Source organism: Microcaecilia unicolor, chromosome 1 (genome assembly GCF_901765095.1).
Source record: "Microcaecilia unicolor chromosome 1, aMicUni1.1, whole genome shotgun sequence".
Lineage (NCBI taxonomy): Eukaryota > Metazoa > Chordata > Amphibia > Gymnophiona > Siphonopidae > Microcaecilia > Microcaecilia unicolor.
Window position 1 is genome coordinate 672,977,797 of NC_044031.1, and position 20,884 is coordinate 672,998,680.

Below are 20,884 nucleotides of genomic sequence, written 5' to 3' on the forward strand. Positions count from 1 at the left end.
ATTTCAAATTGTTCCATCAGTTATTCCTCTTAGATTGGGTTCATCATGATTGGTATCTTTTTAGGTGATTCCTGACGCAGGCGCTGTGTGCCAAAATACATGTTGAGTACATGAATTAAAGATTTATCTTTAAAGGATACAGGAATTAAAGATTTGTACCTATTTTGAAGGCTCCTGATGCTCTCCTTTTGCTTGTGTGGTTTGTACTTTGACCCTCTCCGTGTTGCTGTTCGAGACACAACTGCCAACATTCTTATTTTCAAGGGAACACTCCCTTATATTTAGCTCCCACAAGGCCCTTTATCCTCTTCCTCTCTCTGAAACATTTTCTAATGTTGGTACATATTCAACAAAGGTTGGAGACACACAACTCTCCTTCTGTAATGCATCCACGATAGCGTGCCAATGAGAAACAGAGTTTGTAACTATCCATTCTTCATCCAAGCTTAGCTAGGTAATCTGTGCTTAGGTTATTGTGCTCTCTGAAATACTTATTAAAGCTGCAGCCAAATCACAGGGTTCATAATTTCACAATGTCCAGGACAGTTCTGTGTCTAGGAGGGACTAGGCAACATTTCAGAATGACTATGGTGCAAGGCAGGACATTTTATGATATTATCCACTCAAAGGCAATCTGAAAAGAAAATTACGAGTATGATGTCCCCATGTGATGTTTCCAAATCACGTGCATCAAGTGCTAATTCCCAGCCAACACTAATTAAGCATATTACATGTGAAGTGAAGCCCAATTTAACATAGAATGTCAACATCAGGATTCAGATATCCAGTTCCAGATGTGCTCAATTCTGACGCAGACTACAATCTCTTGGATGTATAAACACGTAGTCCATTGTGTTAGCATGAGAATTCAGCTTCACACAGTGTCCTAGCAGCTACCCTGGGAGTGACAGCCCTTGGCACAGTTCTCCACACTGTTTCTTACGGACAAATACCAGTGCCTGATTTTCATTTGTCTAGTTTGGGGTTTTGGCTTGGCAGCTTCTTCCTGCTTCCTCAAGCTTTCATAATGGAAACCAGCCTCTACTAGGCTATGGCAGCATATGCCTCCATTCAGTTATTCAAGGATTTTCCCCTGATTTTTCTCTTCCCTTCACAATTCAGCTCAGCCATCATTGTGATACTTGGACCATAATTCTTGCTGGAATCTGGCTAGTATGTATCCAAGGCTGGCCAATAGATGTCACCCTTGAGCAATGGCTGAGACTCCTTCCCCACAGGGGTTGGGAATGCTGTCTCTATAGCATCCCAAACCCAGTATAACCAGGCAGCTGCAGAAACTATTAAACCAGTTGCCCAGCTCTGCATAGTCATTTATTACGTCACAGAAGGACACAGGGTGTGTGAGAAGTCGTTTGAGAGATTCTTATGAACATTGCTTCTCCAAGAGGGGAAGAGCATAAACAGTTTATAGGTTAATACCACTCAGAGCTTTATTTGATAGATGCCCAATAAATGTGATAAATAAATCAATAAAACACCTTGCATTGACATAGAACACAGTTTGCAATACAGTAACATAGTTAATGACAACAGATAAGGGTCAGCTAGCCATCATGCTCATTCAGCTGAGACTTTTGATTTAGTTCTCTATCACTTGTGGTAAAAAATACAAATTCCAATATTCAGACCACCACCTGCTTTCCCTGCCATGTCTCCACTCTAAACCCTTGCACTGCTACGACCACTGCCCCTCCCCCTCATATTAGTTCCATCCAGGCATAAGCATGATTTTTACCATATGCTTGTAGGAACAGATTGATTTGACATGAACATTCCTTGATTTGAATACTGCTGTTATCCAGATTCTGAGAGCAATGCTGAATACTGCTGTTATCCAGATAGTTACTTAGAGATCCGTGCTGAATATTACAGTGCTGAATATTGCTGTTATCCAGATGGTTATTCCGAGAGCAGTGCTGAATATTGCTGTTATCTGGATAGCTATTCAGAGAGCATTCTTTTATGGTAAATTCTAAAATATGCTACATTTTTCAGCACAATTTCTAAATAGTATTGTTGATGTACATCTCATTATAAAAGTGAGTGGATGGAAAAAGAGGGGCAGTTCTCAACAGCCTACAGTATTGTATAGTATGGGTGCACTACTGTTCACATGAGTAGCTTAGAGCTAATTTTCAGGTAGTTAATGTGCACATTGATTTGTGGTTTTGAATGTCAGACCTTCAGATACAGTTTTCCTCTCTAGTCCCAAACATATCCTGGCAAACTTAAGTGGCTAATGGGCTGTTGACTATTAATATTTGGATGCTAACGACCAATTGTTGACGTTAACTGGCACCAATTAAGATTTGTGCACGCATCTGGCTGCTCATTATTCTATAACACTGGGTGCATAAATCCCATAGCACGCAACCCAAAATAGGACATGGGTGGGTCAAGGGTGTTTCAAAAAGTTGGACGCAATGTTATAGAATAATAGACCTCCGTGCCCAACTTGGGTGCCAGGATTTCCACCAGTTTTCAGCAGGCATAAGTCTGGCACTCAGAGTTGAGCACTGTGCTATAAAGGACGCGTGCCAATATTTGAACAACGTTTAAAGAATTCTCCTTTAAATGTTTGTATGTTGTGAAAGAAGGGGGAGTAGGGATGGATGAACAGCCTTCCAAACAATCCAAAGAGGACTCTGAGGTGACCGGAAAAACTCTTTACTGGTAACTCCAACCACTCTTCCCTCTGGGCTGAGCGGGAGTCCTCCGTATGCAGTCCTGCTGGTGGGAGGGGGGCGCTGTTTCACTATCACATTTTCAATAATGAAAGACAGGCAAGGTCTGCAGGACGCCAGGGAACCTGCATGTCTCCACAGATTGAAAACACAATATTGAAGCACCGCCCCCTACTGGCAGCAATGCGGTTGGAGGACACTGGTTCAACTTGGAGGGAACAGTGACTCCAACTGGATAAGGATAGTGCAAGCAACAAAATGCAAACAGACTTGACACGGACCCATCAGAAGTCATGTGATCTTCTGAAAAACTTGCTTTATGGATGTACATTGAAGTTGGTGCCTCAAACAGTACCAATTGTAGCAGTAGAATTGTATACATGTGCTGTCAAAGCCTTGTAACTGGTACATACAAAATCATCAATGAAGATCAGTGTGGGAAAATCCCCCTTCTTTTGCTGTGACTTTACACATAGGGTTGCTTTGGCTTATTATATTTTGTGGTGCATGCTGTGAAAACCCGTGCCTGCTTCTAGATGCTCTGCACGGGACAATATTTAATTAGGAAGATAAAACAAAGAGGCATATCTTGTGGGACACCAGCTGATTAAAACTTTCAGAAAAGCTCAGGCTGGTGTGTAAAAAACATAGAAGGTTAAATTCTGGGAACAGTCTCTCAAAAAACCACTTTGATGATGTCCCACTGCCCCTGATGCAGCCATTTATATACTGGCGAAACATGGCCATGTTGGGCATTTTATATTGAATATCTGGGAGCTTTTTAATCTACTAATAAAGACTGTATTTTTTACAAGATCTCTTTGTTTTATCTTTCATATTGGATTTAGCGGATCAACTGCCTTCTTGTTTTTTAACTCCAATATTTAATTAGGAAAATCAATTTAGGTGATTTCCTTTCAAAACTGTCCCTTAAAAGCATAATTTATTTTACCTGTTTGCAATTCATTGTTAACACTGTGGCAGCATTTGGCAGTTACAATTGGAGCTATTATATGCTAGGGTTATCTTGGAAGCTGGGAAGAGTAGCATTTGAAGGAGCTTTTCTGGTACTTTCCATAAAATGTTTACATAATAGGGGTGTTGTGATCAAAAATGTTCATTTTGTCTAGTTCACCATATCATTAATGGGAATTTTAATTTTGATCAGCTTTTTATAATTGTTTTTCTTTTCGGTGCAAATAGTGCATTCTATTGCACTATTTGATAAACAGTATATGTGACTGAGCAATAGTGCATATTATTGATGATACATTTTAAAAACTTTGGGGGGGGGGGGGGGGGGGGGGAGGGCCCAGTCATTAAATCCAGCAAATGTGAAATGGCACTTCAGTTTATTCTTCAAACCATATAAAACAGTCCATGCTTCTGTCAAATATAGAACAAACAAGTGGAAAAGTGACTTTACACACTCATATTTCAGCAAGAGTAACTGCGTCAGGAGTCAATTATTTATATAGTTGACAACAGAGGGCTTCTGAAGTTTTCTTCATGGTGTCATCTGGTCCTGCTTTTAAAATGGAGATAGAACAGCTTTTAAAAACTAACTACAAAGACTAGGGGATATTCAATGAAGTTACATAGAAATACTTTAAAAAAAATAGGAGGAAATATTTTTTCACTCAACAAAGAGTTAAGCTCTGGAACTTGTTGCTGGAAGATGTGATAACAGCAGTTAGATTATCTGGTTTTAAAAACAGCTTGGATAAGCTCATGGAGGAAAAGTCCGTAGTCTGTTATTTGAGACAGATATGGGGAAGCCACTGCTTGCCCTGGGATTGGTAGCATGGAATGTTGCTACTATTTGCGTTTTTGCCAGCTATTTGTGACCTGGATTGGCCACTTTTGGAAACAGGATACTGAGCTAGATAGACCATTGGTCTGATCCAGTATGGCTATCCTTATGTTCTTAACCAGATAGTTATTCCAAGAACAGTGCTGAATACTGCTGTTATTCAGATAGTTATTCAGAGAACAGTGCGGAATACTGCTGCTTTCTAGATAACTGCAGCGGTCAGAGGTTCTAGATAACTGCAGCGGTCAGAGGTCTCTCCGGATATCCAGTACCACTGCCTGAAATGGAGGAGTGGCCTAATGGTTTCAGCAATGGGCTGAAAAACAGGGAAGCCTAGTTCAAATTGTATGGTCCCACCTTGGGCAAGCCACTTACCCTTCCATTGCCTCAGGTACCTACTACTACTACTACTATTTAGCATTTCTATAGCGCTACAAGGCGTACGCAGCGCTGCACAAACATAGAAGAAAGACAGTCCCTGCTCAAAGAGCTTACAATCTAATAGACAAAAAATAAAGTAAGCAAATCAAATCAATTAATGTGTACAAGAAGGAGGAGAGGAGGGTAGGTGGAGGCGAGTGGTTACAAGTGGTTACGAGTCAAAAGCAATGTTAAAGAGGTGGGCTTTCAGTCTAGATTTAAAGGTGGCCAAAGATGGGGCAAGACGTAGGGGCTCAGGAAGTTTATTCCAGGCTTAGGGTGCAGCGAGACAGAAGGCGTGAAGTCTGGAGTTGGCAGTAGTGGAGAAGGGAACAGATAAGAAGGATTTATCCATGGAGCAGAGTGCACGGGAAGGGGTGTAGGGAAGGACGAGTGTGGAGAGATACTGGGGAGCAGCAGAGTGAGTACATTTATAGGTTAGTAGAAGAAGTTTGAACAGGATACGAAAACGGATAGGGAGCCAGTGAAGCGACTTGAGGAGAGGGGTAGTATGAGTAAAGCGACCCTGGCGGAAGGCGAGACGGGCAGCAGAGTTTTGAACCGATTGGAGAGGGGAGAGGTGACTAAGTGGGAGGCCAGCAAGAAGCAGATTGCAGCAGTCTAAACGAGAGGTGACAAGGGTGTGGATGAGGGTTTTGGTAGAGTGCTCGGAAAGAAAGGGGCGGATTTTACGGATGTTGTAAAGAAAGAAACGACAGGTCTTGGCGATCTGCTGGATATGATCAGAGAAGGAGAGAGAAGAGTGGAAGATGACCCCAAGGTTTCGAGCTGAGGAGACAGGGAGAATGAGAGAGCCATCAACAGAAATAGAAAACGGGGGGGGGGGGGGGGGGGGGGGGGAGTGGGGAGATGGGTTTGGAGGGAAAAATGAGAAGCTCAGTTTTGGTCATGTTTAATTTCAGGTGGCGTTGAGACATCCACACAGCAATGTCAGACAAGCACGCTGAAACTTTGGTTTGGATGCAAGGTGAGATATCAGGGGTAGAAAGGTAGATTTGGGAGTCATCAGCATAGAGATGGTAGGAAAGCCATGGGATGAGATTAATGAACCAAGGGAAGAAGTGTAGATAGAAAAGAGGAGGGGACCAAGAACAGAACCCTGAGGTACGCCGACAGGCAGAGGGATAGAAGTAGAAGAGGATCCACCAGAGTGAACACTGAAGGTGCGGAGGGAGAGGTAGGAAGAGAACCAGGAAAGGACAGAGCCCTGGAATCCAAGTGAGGACAGGGAATCGAGGAGTATGCTGTGATCGACAGTGTCAAAAGCAGCGGAAAGATCAAGAAGAATGAGGATGGAATAGAGACCTCTGGATTTAGCCAGTAATAGGTCATTGGAGACTTTAGTATGCGCAGTTTCGGTTGAGTGGAGAGGGCGAAAACCAGATTGTAGTTGGTCAAGAATAGCAGGTGAGGACAGAAAATCAAGGCAGCAGCGGTGAACAGCACACTCAAGTAATTAGGAGAGAAAGGGAAGGAGAGAGATGGGTCGGTAATTAGAGGGACAAGTAGGGTCGAGTGAAGACTTCTTAAGGAGAGGTGTGACCACAGCATGTTTAAAGGCAGCAGGGACAGTCGCAGTGGAAAGTGAGTGGTTGAGAATGTGACAGATAAAAGGAATAAGAGCAGGAGAGATGGCATTAAGAAGGTGGGTGGGAATGGGATCAGAGGAACATTTTGAGGAAGAAAGAAGAAGTGTAGTTTCCTCAATAGTAACTTCAGGAAAGGAGGAAAGGGAATGAGAGAGAGAGGGGAATGGACTAGTGGAGGGAGAGGTGGTGAGGTAGAGAATGCAAGGTTTATCTTAGTGCCTGATATTTAGTCGGTGGCAATCAGCAGTTTCTACTAGGGGCAATGGAGGTTTAAGTGACTTGCCCAGAGTCACAAGGAGCTGCAGTGGGAATTGAACTCAGTTCCCCAGGATCAAAGTCCACTGCACTAACCACTAGGCTACTCCTCCACTCCATGTTTTGCATTTCATTACTATGCAAGGAGCCTAGCGTGACTTGTGATCATAGACTGCAAGGTGCGTTAGGGTCCAAACATTATAGTAAAATATCCCCAGCTTTTTGCTGTGGTGATTCTACAATCTGGGATCATTGGACTGCAAAGATGCAGCCTGATGCTGCTGCGCTGCCAGTGCAGGATCCCTCCCAGGTATCTGGCCCCCCAGCTTAACCCCCCTACTACAAGGATCATCCACCTCCACAACCCAAAGGGCTACCATATCTCATTGTTGATCCTGGGGGGTTCTGGGGGTCCTAGAGGTTCAGGGGTCTGAGGGGATGTTCAGTGAGGAGCAATGCCCAGTCACACCTGGCCAGTCCTGCATCACATTCAAAATGGCGACTACTGCTAGAGGCCAGGGCAGGAGCGATTGGGCATTGGGCATAGGGCAGGAGTGATTGGGCATTGTTCCTGTTGAAGACCACATGGGCCCTTGGGTGCCACCCGGAAGACCCCTCTGAACCCTCAAAGACCCCCCCCCCAGACCCTCCAGACCACCAATGAATTTGAAAGGTAGCCTCTTTTGGAGGGTTAGGTGAGCCATGTGCTGAAGGGATGAGCTGAAGTCCAGAGGGGTTACTGGGAGCCTGGGGGGGAACCAGCTTTTCAGACCTTGGAGCCTTGGGCCTCGCTTTGTGGTTCGATGCTTCTGGGCCGTGGGAATTTGTTTGCGAGGTGGCTGGCAAGCAATGTTATTCCTCTAAAACGGAATTCAGCAACCTGTGGTACCAGGATCCTGCAGGTTGCTGAATCCCATGAGGCATCAAGGCGAACTTTTACTGCACCTTGATGAATCCCCTCCCCCTTAGAGACAAATGTTGTTTGAGCATAAACAGCGCTACTGCCAGCTAGCAGTATGCTCAAGTGAAACAGCTGTTTTGGGTCATCCTAATAAAGATTCATTTGCCAATTTAGGCGCCCTTGGGACTTTCTTCCACCCCTAGGTCGTCTCTAGTCTTCTTTGTTGGTTTGTTCTTTAGTGAAGTGTAGTTCTTCTTCTTTTTTTGCACTCAGTGGAGGACATAGACCATGGTTGTGATGTTGATGTACTGTACCACTTTCTACTGTCTCCCAGGAAAGGGTAGATCATGTTTGATGAGTGGTGCTCTAGGGTCTGGAACTTCACAATAGTCTGACACATCCAGCTGCTGGAAACCAGCCTGTGCTTTTCATTGACTGACTTCTCCTGAATGCTCCTTATAGCTTCCATGTTGGTAAAACATGAACATGCTTTAAACATCTCTTTTTCATATTCAGATATGGAATGATTACAAGTTGAAATGGAATCCTTCAGAGTATGACGGCATTGAATTTGTTCGAATTCCTTCAGATAAGATATGGAAACCAGATATTGTTTTATATAACAAGTAAGAACATATTAATAATACAGTATTACTATTGTGTATGTGTATAATATGCAGTAAGACAGTAACTCTGTGGTCCAGATATTTATCCCTTTTTTCTTTTCAAATAGTGCATTTCAAAGAGTCATTGGTAAAAGCACAAGTGCCTATAATTTCATTTCATTTCATGATGTATATGTGGCCAACAACCACTGTTATCTCATTTTGAGGTCATCACCTGGCATGCAAAAACATTTGCTAGCACACTGCTAAATTTGCAGTCATTTCAAAACTCGCAGGTCAGCTGTGCTTATCTCATGGTACATGGTATATATATTTTTCATCATGCTTATATCTAAACAGTTCAGCGTAATGCCAGTATAGAAACTGCCATAACCTAAACAAATACATCCAAAAATAAACTTGTAAAAGATGTGATAGAGGGACCTTCAGAAACACTTGCATTCTTCATGGCAATCAAACAATGGGTTATGTATTAGATTAACTAGACTTGAATCACTGGAACCCTCTCAAAACACCAGGGAGTTAGGCGACAGAGGAAATGTGATCATCAGTACTATAAATTTAAAGGGAAAGGGGAAATGATATACTGCCTTTCTGTGGTTTTTTGCAACTACATTCAAAGTGGTTTACATATTATATTCAGGTACTATTTGTACCAGGGGCAATGGAGGGTTAGATTTGCCCAGAGTCACAAGGAGCTGCAGTGGGAATTGAACTCAGTTCCCCAGGATCAAAATCCACTGTACTAACCACTAGGCTACTCCTCCACTCCATAAGTGGGGGCCAAGATGTAGGTACCACAATATGGAATGCATAGCGCCAATGCTATAATGGCCCCTTAAAGGGAGAAAGCCATGTGCTCAGAAGGGATGACTGGTTTGATTGACATCTATAGTAATAATAGAGCTTAATTGTTTGTATTTTTTATGTTGCATCGTTTTAATGTGTTTTTATTTATTTATTTTTACAAAGGCTTCATATACCACCTTGTGCCAAAGCTGGCTTCAAAGTTGTTTACAATAGAACTTAACATACTGTCAGAAAGAAAAAGAAAAAAAAATAGGTTTTAAGAATGAGCAGGGTAAGCTAGTGAAAAGAGATGTGTTTTCAAAGAGGATTTGAATTTAGATTATAAGGGTTCTGAACGGAGGCGGGTGGGTAAACCATTCCATAGCCTAGGACCAATGTAACTGAAAGCTGTAGCACGAGTAGTCTCCAATCTAATGACAGAGAGGGGAGGTAACTGAAGCAGATTGGCATTTGTTGAGCAGAAGGAGCTTGTGGGTGTGTATGGAATAACAAAGCAGGAGTGATAGTCTGGGGCAGTTGGGGAGCGAGACTTAAAGACCAAAATCAGAAGTTTGTATTGGATGCATGCAGAGAGAGGTAACCACTGTTCTTGATACAGTAAAGGTGTAATGTGGTCAAAAGGCTGTACATGATATACAAGGCGAGCAGCTGTTGATTACACTAGTTGAAGGCGTTTTAAAGAATAAAGTGGAAGACCTGCATAGAGAGAATTGCAGTAATCCAAATGAGTAATTACAAGGAGGAGTGCACATATGGAGGAAAAGGAGAAGACTGAGCGAATGGACTGAATGTGATAAAAAAGACGCTTTTACTGCTGCGTTAATTTGTGGTTTGAAGGTGAGGTGGCTATCAAAAAATACTCCAAGACTCTTGACTGTGTCCTATAATGTTAGTTCATAATGATTAAGGATAGGATAAGAGGGAGTTGGGGAAGTGGGGTTTGGAAAATGAATAACTTCACATTTCTGGGAACTGAGATAAAGAGAATGATTCTGAAGCCAGATGGAGACTTTGGAAAGACATGAGTTAAGTTCAGATAGATCTGCTGATTAGGGGGGATACAGTAAAGTATTTCGATGTCATCAGCATAACAAAAGGGCCGACAGAAATTTGACTGAATAACAGTGAGAAGTGGAGCAAGAAAAATATTAAAAAGTGTTGGAGCAAAGTTAGAACCTTGAGATACACCAGAGTCAATGTTAAAAGTATGAGATCAGTGGTGTTGAGAGGAAACCTGAAATGAGTACCTGGAGAGGTAGCTACAAAATCACTGAAGTACAGTATTGGTGATGCCAATAGCGTGAAGACATGGAAATAGGAGAGTGTGATTAACAAAGTCAAATGCAGAACATAAATCCAGAGAAACCAGTACAACAGAATAGTGCTGATCCAAAGATGTTCTGATGGTGTTATGAAGAGCTGTTAGAAGAGTTTCTGTATTACATTCTTTGTGAAAGCCAGCTTGGTATGGATGTAGGACAAGTGAAGAGTCAAGGAAGTTGATAAGATAATGGAGTACAACCTTTTCTAACATTTTAGAAAGGAATGGAAGGTTTGATATTGGTCTGTAGTTAGTTGGATTAGTTGGGTCCAACGTGGTTTTTTTTTTAAAGAAGTGGCATAATTAGTGCTTGCTTCCAGGGTCTGGGGACATGGCCTGTGGCTAAGCTAAGCTATAGGAAAAAGAAGGGGGAGAATTTGAGGGGCTGCACTTTTGAAAGGTTTGGCTGGCCACGGGTCAAGGGCAGAACCTAAAGGAATAGTGGTGGCAAGAACGTTTTTTAAGGGAAGCCAATGTTGGAGCTGTGAACGTAACCCAAGAGGAAGTGAGTGAGAGAGGACATGGGGGTGAGAGTGTACTCCTCGGGGGTGAAGTGAAAGAAGGAGGTGCTTGAAGAGATGAGGCTTGAATTGTGGAGTGTAAATTTTGAACCTTTTGTTCCCAGCAAGTACCTAATGTAGTGGGCGAAAGAATAGATGGATCATAGAAGGGCAAAGAAGAGCCTGATGGGGCAACTGACTCAATAAGTTGAAAGAGGGTATTGGGTTTAGAGACCGCATTAGAGCTACATCTTGAAATATAGTCCCTGTTGTTTTGATGCAGAAGAGCTCTGTACTGATGGTAGCGTGTACGGAAGATATTTAAAATGGCTGTAGAGAGATGTTTGCGCCAAGTGTGCTCTGCTCTATGAAGTTGTTCTTGTGGAAAGAAAGAAAGAAAGAAAGAAAGAAAGAAAGAAAGAAAAGCAGGGAGCAGTTGTCTTACATTTGTGTTGTAGTGGCTTAAGAGGAGCTACAGTGTCAAGAGCCAGATGGAGGGATTTATTTGATGAGTAGGAGAAGTTAGGTGCAATGGGGATGGAAGAAGAAATAGCAGTGACAGAAGAGTGTCTGTTGTAATTAACCTTTGTAGAGGGGGAGTAGTGGGAAGAATGGAAGCAGAGAGAAGAACGGAAAAGTAAAGAAGAGCATGATCAGTCCAAGGATACCATACTGAATTGAGTTGTGTGGGCTGGAAAGAAGATGAAGAATGAGAATTAAATCTAAAGTGTTACAAGCTATATGAGTGGGTATAGAAATGAATTGAGTGATGTTCAATTGTTCCCACAGGGAGAAAAAGGAGGGATGAGAACTAGGTGCAGGAATGTTAAAGTCACCCAGGATGAGTAGTGGGTCAAAGACTCAGAGAATTTGAGGTTGGGGGAGAAGGATGGTAGACAAGAGTAAGGTAAAAAGAAGTTATAGAAGTGAAAAAGCATATAATCCTTACATCAGAAAAGATTAGAGGAAAGAGTTGCAAAGGGAGATTTGAAGAGCATCAGAGTAGATAAAAGCCACACCTCCATCTCTCCGTGCTTGGTGGGGAAACTGAAAGAAAGAAAAGCCTGAAGGGGAAGTGTCTAGAAGAGTTGATGTGTCATCAGGTGGAGCCATGTTTCTGTAAGACATAAGATATCCAGAGAATGTTGACGAATAATGTCAGCCCCAAGAGAACCCTTGTAACGAAGAGAGCTAGTATTCAGAAGACCTAATTTGAGGGGAAGGGGACAAGGTGATGATGGAGAGGTTGAGGCCCAGAGGCATAGCTGGGGGTAAGCGCAAGGGGAGTGGCCACTCCCCTAAATGGACTTCCGCCAGAGCCTATTTTTTACGCAATTTGTTGCATTTAAAACACTTGCTGACGCCGTCAGCGATCCGCTCTCTGCTCCCCCATGCCCTCAACCTGGTTACGCTTCTGTTGAGGCCACTATAAAAGGAAGGGACGACGGAGTTAAGGTAGTTATAGAAGGAAAGGGGAAATGATTACTTTCGAGGTGAGGAGGGCAGGGTGGATGAAGAGGACGGGTATAGAAGACATAAATGCATTGGAAGAGTGAACTGAAAGAGTAAGGATAAAAGAGACTAACAACAAGTAGTAGGCAAAGAACTTTGGCCAACAAGACAGAAAACAAGAATCGTGCCAGAACGGGCCGAAGGAGTGCCCAATGAGCACGACCTGTTCCTTGTGCGAGCATGGCGCAAGTGCCTTGAAATGGTGAGAGTTAAGTACTGAAGAGGAACTGATGCCACCTTGTAAGTTAGCAGCGGAAGGGTAACCAAGAGCAGGAGATAATCTGATTATGTATGTTTTAACTGTTACCCTTAGTTATTGTTAGAGCTTTTCCATATGCAATGATCGAGATTAGTGCACCTGTCTGGCCATTCACTTTGAGGATTTATTTATTTATAATGCTAGAAAAGGTTGTACTCCATTACCATATCAACTTCCTTGACTCTTCACTTGTCCTACATCCATACCAAGCTGGCTTTAGATCATGCAGGCTATTAATAATGTAAATAAATAAATCCTCAAAATGAATTGCCAGACAGATGCACTAATCTTAATCATTTTACATGGAAAAGCTCTAACATTAACTAAGGCCTTTTTTTTTACTAAGGAGTATTAAGCCCTAACGTGTTTAGCATGTGAAAAAAGGCCTACTACAAAACGGGTTAAGGTGTTTTGCGGTAGTTTGATAATTTGCATGTGCTAATCGCATGCTATTTTTTTCTAAAATATTTTGGAAGGAGGGGGTGGTATAGGTGGGAAAGTGGTATCCAGCTAGCATGTGATGATTAGCATGTAATAACTGATTAAGGCAGACTTCACGTGAGAGCACTGGGTGCCTCCTAAATAGGAGATGGTAAGCGATCCCATGTTAATTTTTTGCAAGTCCCGCAAGCTAATGGAAAAATAGCATTGGACCTGCAAAAATCAATTTTATTAAAAAAGCCCTAAATACTGTTGCATTAAATCTGGGTTTAGCACATGGGAAACTCCTGCATTAAAATGCTTTAAGCCCAGATTTTAATGTGTTTTAGTAAAAGGGCTCCTAGATGCAATAAACAATGGGATCTTTTCACTAAGCTGCTCTAGAAAGTGGCATTAGCATGCCCTTCTTGGTGGTGGTAGTGGTGGGTGGGGGGTGGGGGGGGTGGGGGGGGGGGGGGGGTTCCCATGTGTCAAGGCCATTTTTACTGCAGCATTAAAATGGCTGATTTTCTATTTTTTAAAATTTTTTATTAAATGGCCATGTGCTAATGCAATCACTAGCAAGCAACCATTAAAACAATTACTGCATGACGGGGAGCACTTACTGCCACCCATTGAGATGGTGGTAAGGGCTCCTGCGCTAATCCGGCGCTAACCAGGTAGCATACGGCACTAGCGCCATGCTAAAAAATACAGCCCTAATTTTCCTAGAGCAGGAAATGGCACACGCTGGGACTGAAACTACCGCCAGTGCCCGCATTGGGCTTATTGCCGCTTTGCAAAAGGGCCCCTGTGTTAGCAATCAAAGCAGTTTACAGGCACAAAAACTGAGAAAAGGACATAAGAAAAGCCAGGGTAGGGTGGCATAGTAATAGGGAAGTGTTTATCTGATGAACACCTATTCCTCCACCTTGTGGAGTAGCCTAGTGGTTAGTGCAATGGACTTTGATCCTGGGGAACTTGGTTTAGTTCCCATTGTAGCTCCTTAGGACTCTGGGCAAGTCACTTAGCCCTCCATTGCCCCAGGTACAAAATAAGTACCTGTATATAATATGAGCCCAAGGTGAGGGGCACATTTTAGCCCCCCCCTGGCACCGCCGACCCCCCCCCCCACCCGCCATTGCTGCCCCTCCCCCATTGCTGCAGACACCGCCCGCCAGCCATTATCGACCCCCCCTCCCACCACCAACCCGCCTACCTTTGCTGGCGGGGGACCCCAACCCTCCACCAGCCGAGGTCCTCCTTGCAAAAGGCTTCCTAGTCCTTTTGCTTCTGACGTCCTGCACGTTGTATGTGCAGGACATCAGACTCACAGAACGAAGCCTTGCAATCAGCTTATCTGCAAGGCAGTGGCGTAGCCAGACTGCCAATTTTGGATGGGCCTGAACCCAAAGTGGGTGGGCACAAAATTTTCTCTCTACCCCCCTCCCCCAGCAAAATTTCGTCACGCTAATCAGATGCATTTGTCACACAGGGTAAAGTGCTGCTTTTCAGTGCATCAGATTTCAGAAAATTTATTTAATAGCCTAACACCCTTTTCAATGAGCTTTCAGAGGCCAAAACCTCCTGCCTCAAGTCAGTATAATGCTGTTACGGTATCCTCGCCTGACCTAAGGAAGGAAGTATTGGTCTCTGAAACTTCATTAACACAGGTACCATATTACTTTATCCTAAATTAAAAATAAAATTATTTTCTTTACCTTTCTTGTATGGCCATTTACTTTTTCTCATTGTGTCGCTCCCAGTCTCTAGATTCTGCTTTCCTTCGTTTTCGCTTAACTCTTCTGCCACGGTTTCCTGGCCATTTCTCATTTTTCTCTCCTTTTTCTTTGCTTTCTTCAATATTTTTCTGCCCCTCTCTCTCTGTCCTGATTTAATTCATTCTTACTATCCATTCTTTAATTTCCTTCATCTACTTATGGCTTTTCATCTTTTTCTCACCCTTGTTCTCCCCATGCCCCTTCCTCTTATTCTCCAGTCTTTCACTACTCTCCTTTTCCATCCAGCAGCTCTCTTCTTTCTCTCCCCATCCTTCCATCCATCTATCCTCTCTCCTGATCCTTCCATCTAATGTCTCTCTCCCTCTTTCTAACCAGTGTCTCTGTATCACTCTACCCTTTTCTGTTCAGTGTCCCTTCTCTCTCCACATCCTTCCAGTCTCTCACCTTTCTCTGCATCCTTCCAGTCTCTCCCCTTTCTCTCCCCATCCTTCCATCTGTTTTCTATCTTTTCTCCCCATCCTTCCATGTTTTCCCTCTTTCTCCCCATCCTTCCATGTTTTCCCTCATTCTCTGCCATCCTTCCATCTGTTTTCCCTCTTTTCTCCCCATCCTTCCATGTTTTCCCTCATTCTCTGCCATCCTTCCATCTGTTTTCCCTCTTTTCTCCCCATCCTTCCATGTTTTCCCTCTTTCACCCCATCCTTCCATGTTTTCCCTCATTCTCTGCCATCCTTCCATCTGTTTTCCCTCTTTTCTCCCCATCCTTCCATCTGTTTTCCCTCTTTTTCTCCCCATCCTTCCATGTTTTCCCTCTTTCTCCCCATCCTTCCATATTTTCCCTCATTCTCTGCCATCCTTCCATCTGTTTTCCCTCTTTCTCCCCATCCTTCCATGTTTTCCCTCATTCTCTGCCATCCTTCCATCTGTTTTCCCTCTTTTCTCCCCATCCTTCCATGTTTTCCCTCTTTCTCCCCATCCTTCCATGTTTTCCCTCATTCTCTGCCATCCTTCCATCTGTTTTCCCTCTTTTCTCCCCATCCTTCCATGTTTTCCCTCTTTCTCCCCATCCTTCCATCTGTTTTCCCTTTTTTTCTCCCCATCCTTCCATGTTTTCCTTCGACGAGGCCCGCCCTGCATGCCAGCGCCAGCCCCCATTGCCGGCCACTGCTGCTTTTCCTGTTGAGCAGCAGGGCCGGCGCTACAAAAAAGAAGAAGCGCTAACGGCACTAAGGAAGACGAAAAATGTTAAAAAAAAAAAAAAAAAGCGCGACACCGGCAGGCACTGTCTCGGCAGTAGCAGCCTTGAGGCATTGGCTGCTGAGGCATTGCCTGCTGGCTCGCAGGCTCCTCCCGCAGACGGGAGGAGCCTGCGAGCCAGCAGCCAATGCCTCAGCAGCCAATGCCTCAAGGCTGCCGAGACAGTGCCTGCCGGTGCCGCGCTTTTTTTTTTTTTAAACATTTCTCGTCCTATGGTCCTTAGCGCCATTAGCGCTTCTTCTTTTTGTATCGCCGGCCCTGCTGCTCAACAGGAAAAGCAGCAGTGGCCGGCAATGGGTGCTGGGGCTGGCGCTGGGCGGGCCTGGGCTGAAATTGGGTGGGCCTGGGCCCACCCAGGCCCACCCGTAGCTAAGCCCCTGCTGCAAGGCTTTGTTCTGTGAGTCTGACGTCCTGCACGTACAACATGCAGGATGTCAGAAACAGAAGGACTAGGAAGCCTTTTGTGAGGAGGACCTCGGCTGGTGGGGGGTTGGGGTCCACCGCCAGCAAAGGTAGGCGGGTTGGTGGCAGGAGGGGGGTCAAGCGGGTCATCGGCAGGGGGGTCCAGGGCCCAATCTACGGGGGCCCAGGCCCCACGTAGCTACGCCACTGGCCCAGAGGCTCTAGGGGGCCTGGATGCCTGCCGCACACCACAGCCCTCTCTGGTCCTGCCTTTAAAGGCATGCTGCTGGTGATCTAGTGGCGTCTGCAGGGGGGAACATGTTCTTTCCTGCCCATTCTGCTGTTGCTATTCCCCCTGCCTGGCACTGCCTTTAGTTTAAAAATGGCGGCCGAGACTCCCTGCGGATGTCCCGCGAGACTGTCGAGACCCACAAGACTACTGCGGGAAGTCTCGGCCACCATTTTGAAAACATGGTGGTGCCAGCAGGTGGGGGAATAGCAGCAGCGAAGAGGGCAGTAAAGAACATGCCTCCCCCCCCCCCCCGCAGAGACCACTAGACCACCATGGCCCTTCAGGTAGAACCGGGGCAACGGGGGTGTCGGCTGTGGTGGTAGGGGGCAGCAGTGCGGCAGTATGGCAGTGTCAGGCAGCGGCCGGGCAGGGGCCCCAGACCACTCTCAGCCCGCCCCTGCAGTATATCAAGTCCTATCCCCTTTCCTTAATCTAATCAAATCTAATCTTGTCTTCCACCTTCTCCCAATTCAGGTCCAAGGAAAATCACAATAAGGAAAGCAGCTCAAGTGTTGGGAATGATACAATAACAGCACAGTTACAAAATGAAATAACTATCAAATTAGAAGTTAAAAAATAATTTTAATATTTTTTGTAATGGGGTGTTTTGCTTATTGGTTAAAACCCAAATATATGTAAGCCAGATCAATCATTAAACAAGTCTTAAACCACTGCATACAGTTTATTAATGGAAGGATGAACCTTCCAAAAATAGATTTGGCATTTATTCTCCATCTTTCTTAACGTCCTCCCTCTTTGAATTAATTTTTTCCACAAATCTATGATCAAACCTTCCAAAATGTACCCATTTTGGTGCTGTTTTCTCCATGAGTTTTAGATGAGTCTTTGGTAGGTTTCCAATTCTCTCTGCCCATTTTCTCCTTGTTCTGCAATTCTAGAGACCCTGCTTAATCTCCAGTTTCACTCTCTCTCCTCCACAGATTTTTTCAGTATATTGAGAAGTTAATTTCACAACAGCTCTCTCCGGCTATTGTATTCTTTTTATCTTTCTTTTTGTAGTGCAGTTGGCAAATTCCAAGCTGATGACAAGACAAAGGCCTTCCTGAATTACACGGGTGAAGTGATCTGGACACCTCCTGCAATTTTTAAGAGTTCGTGTAAAATCGATGTGACCTATTTTCCTTTTGATTACCAGAACTGCACAATGAAGTTTGGCTCATGGACATATGATAAGGCTGAGATTGACTTTGTTATGGTTGGCTCCAACATTAGCCTCAAGGAATACTGGGAGAGCGGAGAATGGGCCATCATCGCTGCGCCTGGCTATAGACATGAAATGAAATACAACTGCTGTCAAGAGATCTACCCAGACATCACTTATTACATATACATCAGACGCCTACCTTTATTTTATACCATGAATTTGATAATTCCTTGCCTTCTCATTTCTTGTTTAACTATTTTGGTTTTCTACCTGCCTTCTGAATGTGGTGAGAAGGTAACACTCTGCATCTCAGTCCTTCTGTCACTAACCGTGTTCCTCCTGGTTATTACAGAAACCATCCCTTCCACTTCACTGGTAATCCCACTTATTGGAGAATATCTACTGTTCACCATGATCTTTGTAACACTTTCTATTGTTGTAACTGTCTTTGTGCAGAACGTACACTACAGAACACCCAAGACGCACACAATGCCCGAGTGGGTGAAGGTAGTATTTCTGAACTTGCTACCCAGAATAATGTTCATGACACGACCTGGTAAAGAATACAGCAAGAACTCTGAGTCTAAGCCAATGTATAACACTGAGCTCTCAGACTTCAACAGTTTCAGCAGCTGTGACATTGGAGGTTGCAGGGATGGCTCCATCTGCTGGAATGTCACTTGCAATTGCTCAAGGTGTCAACGAAACAAGGCCTTTGAAGTCCCAGGCAGCCTTTTGACTGAACCTAGCTTGGAGTCAGTAGATGCTGCCTTTTCCATCTCAACCTTATCTCCAGAAATAAGAGAAGCAATTGAAAGTGTGAGATACATTGCAAAGAACATGAAAACTCAAAATGCTGCTAAAGAGGTAAGGAGATGGTTGCTTAGTCCATTTACTTACTTTAAAAGGTACCTCTGGCTATGAAGTCAAGGTCAAAGTAAATACAAAGGGTCAGACCAATGGCTTAGCATGTAGAAGGTTCCTAGTTTGATCCCTGAATTGGGTCTTCTGCTCTTTCTGTCCTCACATAACTTTTGCCTAAATTTGAAATGAAATGCACATTTCATCAGCACTAACATTTCCCCCCTCCCCCCAATTTTATCTTTTCCAGATACAGGATGACTGGAAATACGTTGCAATGGTGATTGATCGGATTTTCCTGTGGATTTTTATTCTGGTGTGCGTTCTAGGAACAGCAGGTCTATTTTTACAACCTCTGATGTTTGGAGACTGAATGGAGCATTCCACATGAGGGCATTTTTATTTGCAGCTGTTTGTTCAATCTATTACTGGATGGTTCCACTTCTTCCCTTTCATTCTATCCATATTATCTTTGTATGAAATAAAGTTAACACCTGTGTGTCTTCTATGTGCTCTATCATCTGCATATTTTGTTTAATATTACAACATCACTCATTGTATTAGTAACATTTTGGGTAGTTTTTCCATTAATTAATGATAATGTAGTCTAGAATTCAAACAAGGTGTCTTGTTGATATCCTGGATGCTCAAATCTTCCCTTTATCCACAGAGCAGTACAGTTTGGAGAAAGGAAGGACGAGTTTCCCCACACTGTCTTGATAAGGCATCTAAAGACTGAAGTGGAGGGACCACAGTGAAAAGCAAGCATTACAAGGATTATAGAATCTTGAGACCCCTTTAGAGGTTTAATTTTGATGACCTGTAAGCAAGTAGAAAAATTTTGATTTCAATGTCACTTTGCCTTCTTTGTGAAATTACAACCACCATGATTTCCCATGGAGGGGCATAATCGAAGATGCCGGCCATCTCTAAAGGCGGCCATCTCTGGGGCCGGCTCCACAAAGGGGCGGAACCGGCCGTATTATTGAAAAAGATGGCCAGCCATCTTTCGTTTCGATAATACGGTTGGGGACGGTCAAATCTCAACATTTAGGTCGAACTAAATCTTGACTTAGAGATGGCCAGCCTCCATTTTCGCCCATAATGGAAACCGAAGCCGGCCATCTCAAACCCGGCCAAATCCAAGGCATTTGGTCGTGGGAGGGGCCAGCATTTGTAGTGCACTGCTCCCCCTGACATGCCAGGACACCAACTGGGCACTCTAGCGGGCACTGCAGTGGACTTCAGAAATTGCTCCCAGGTACATAGGTCCCTTCCCTTGGGTGCTGAGCCCCCCAACCACCCCCCACAAAACCACTCCCCACACCTGTACAACACTACCATAGCCCTTATGGGTGAAGGGGTCACCTACATGTGGATACAGTGGGTTTTGGGTGGGTTTTGGAGGGCTCACATTTACCACCACAAGTGTAACAGGTGGGGAGGGGATGGGCTGAGTCCGCCTGCCTGAAGTGCATTGCAGTACCCACTAAAACTACTCCAGGGACCTGCATACTGCTGTCATGGAGCTGGGGATGACATTTGAGGCTGGCATAGAGGCTGGCAAAAAAAAATATATATATATATATATTTTTTAGGGTGGGAGGAGGTTGGTGACCACTGGGGGAGTACGGGGAGGTCATCCCCGATTCCCTCCAGTGGTCATCTGGTCATTTGGGACACCTTTTTGAGACTTGGTCCTAAAAATAAATGGACCAAGTAAAACCGGTGAAATGCTCGTCAGGGCCGGCTATCTTTTTTCCATTATGGCCTGACGCCGGCCATCTGTTAACCACGCCCCGTCCCACCTTCGCTACGCCTCCGACATGCCCCCGTGAACTTTCACCATCCCCGCGAAGGAAAGCAGTTGAAGCCGGCCAAAATCGGCTTTCGATGATACCGATTTGGCCGGCATTGTGAGAAGGGCAGCCATCTCCCGATTTGTTTTGGAAGATGGCAGCCCTTCTCGTTCGAATATGGAGCATCTCAAGTGCCCATGCTTAGCACTCATCA

General features: G+C 44.3%; 1 protein-coding gene across 1 annotated transcript in view; it reads left to right on the forward strand.

The window, feature by feature from the left end:
* Positions 1 to 19,321, forward strand: part of LOC115460603 (neuronal acetylcholine receptor subunit alpha-3-like) — a 33,610-nt gene extending 14,289 nt beyond the window's left edge. The window contains exons 4-6 of the mRNA XM_030190362.1: positions 8,221 to 8,330; positions 17,866 to 18,877; positions 19,122 to 19,321. Of these exons, the coding sequence (XP_030046222.1) occupies positions 8,221 to 8,330; positions 17,866 to 18,877; positions 19,122 to 19,244 (1,245 nt within the window). The 3' untranslated portion in view covers positions 19,245 to 19,321. The remainder of the gene's footprint in view (positions 1 to 8,220; positions 8,331 to 17,865; positions 18,878 to 19,121) is intronic.
* Positions 19,322 to 20,884: the final 1,563 nt, after the last annotated feature.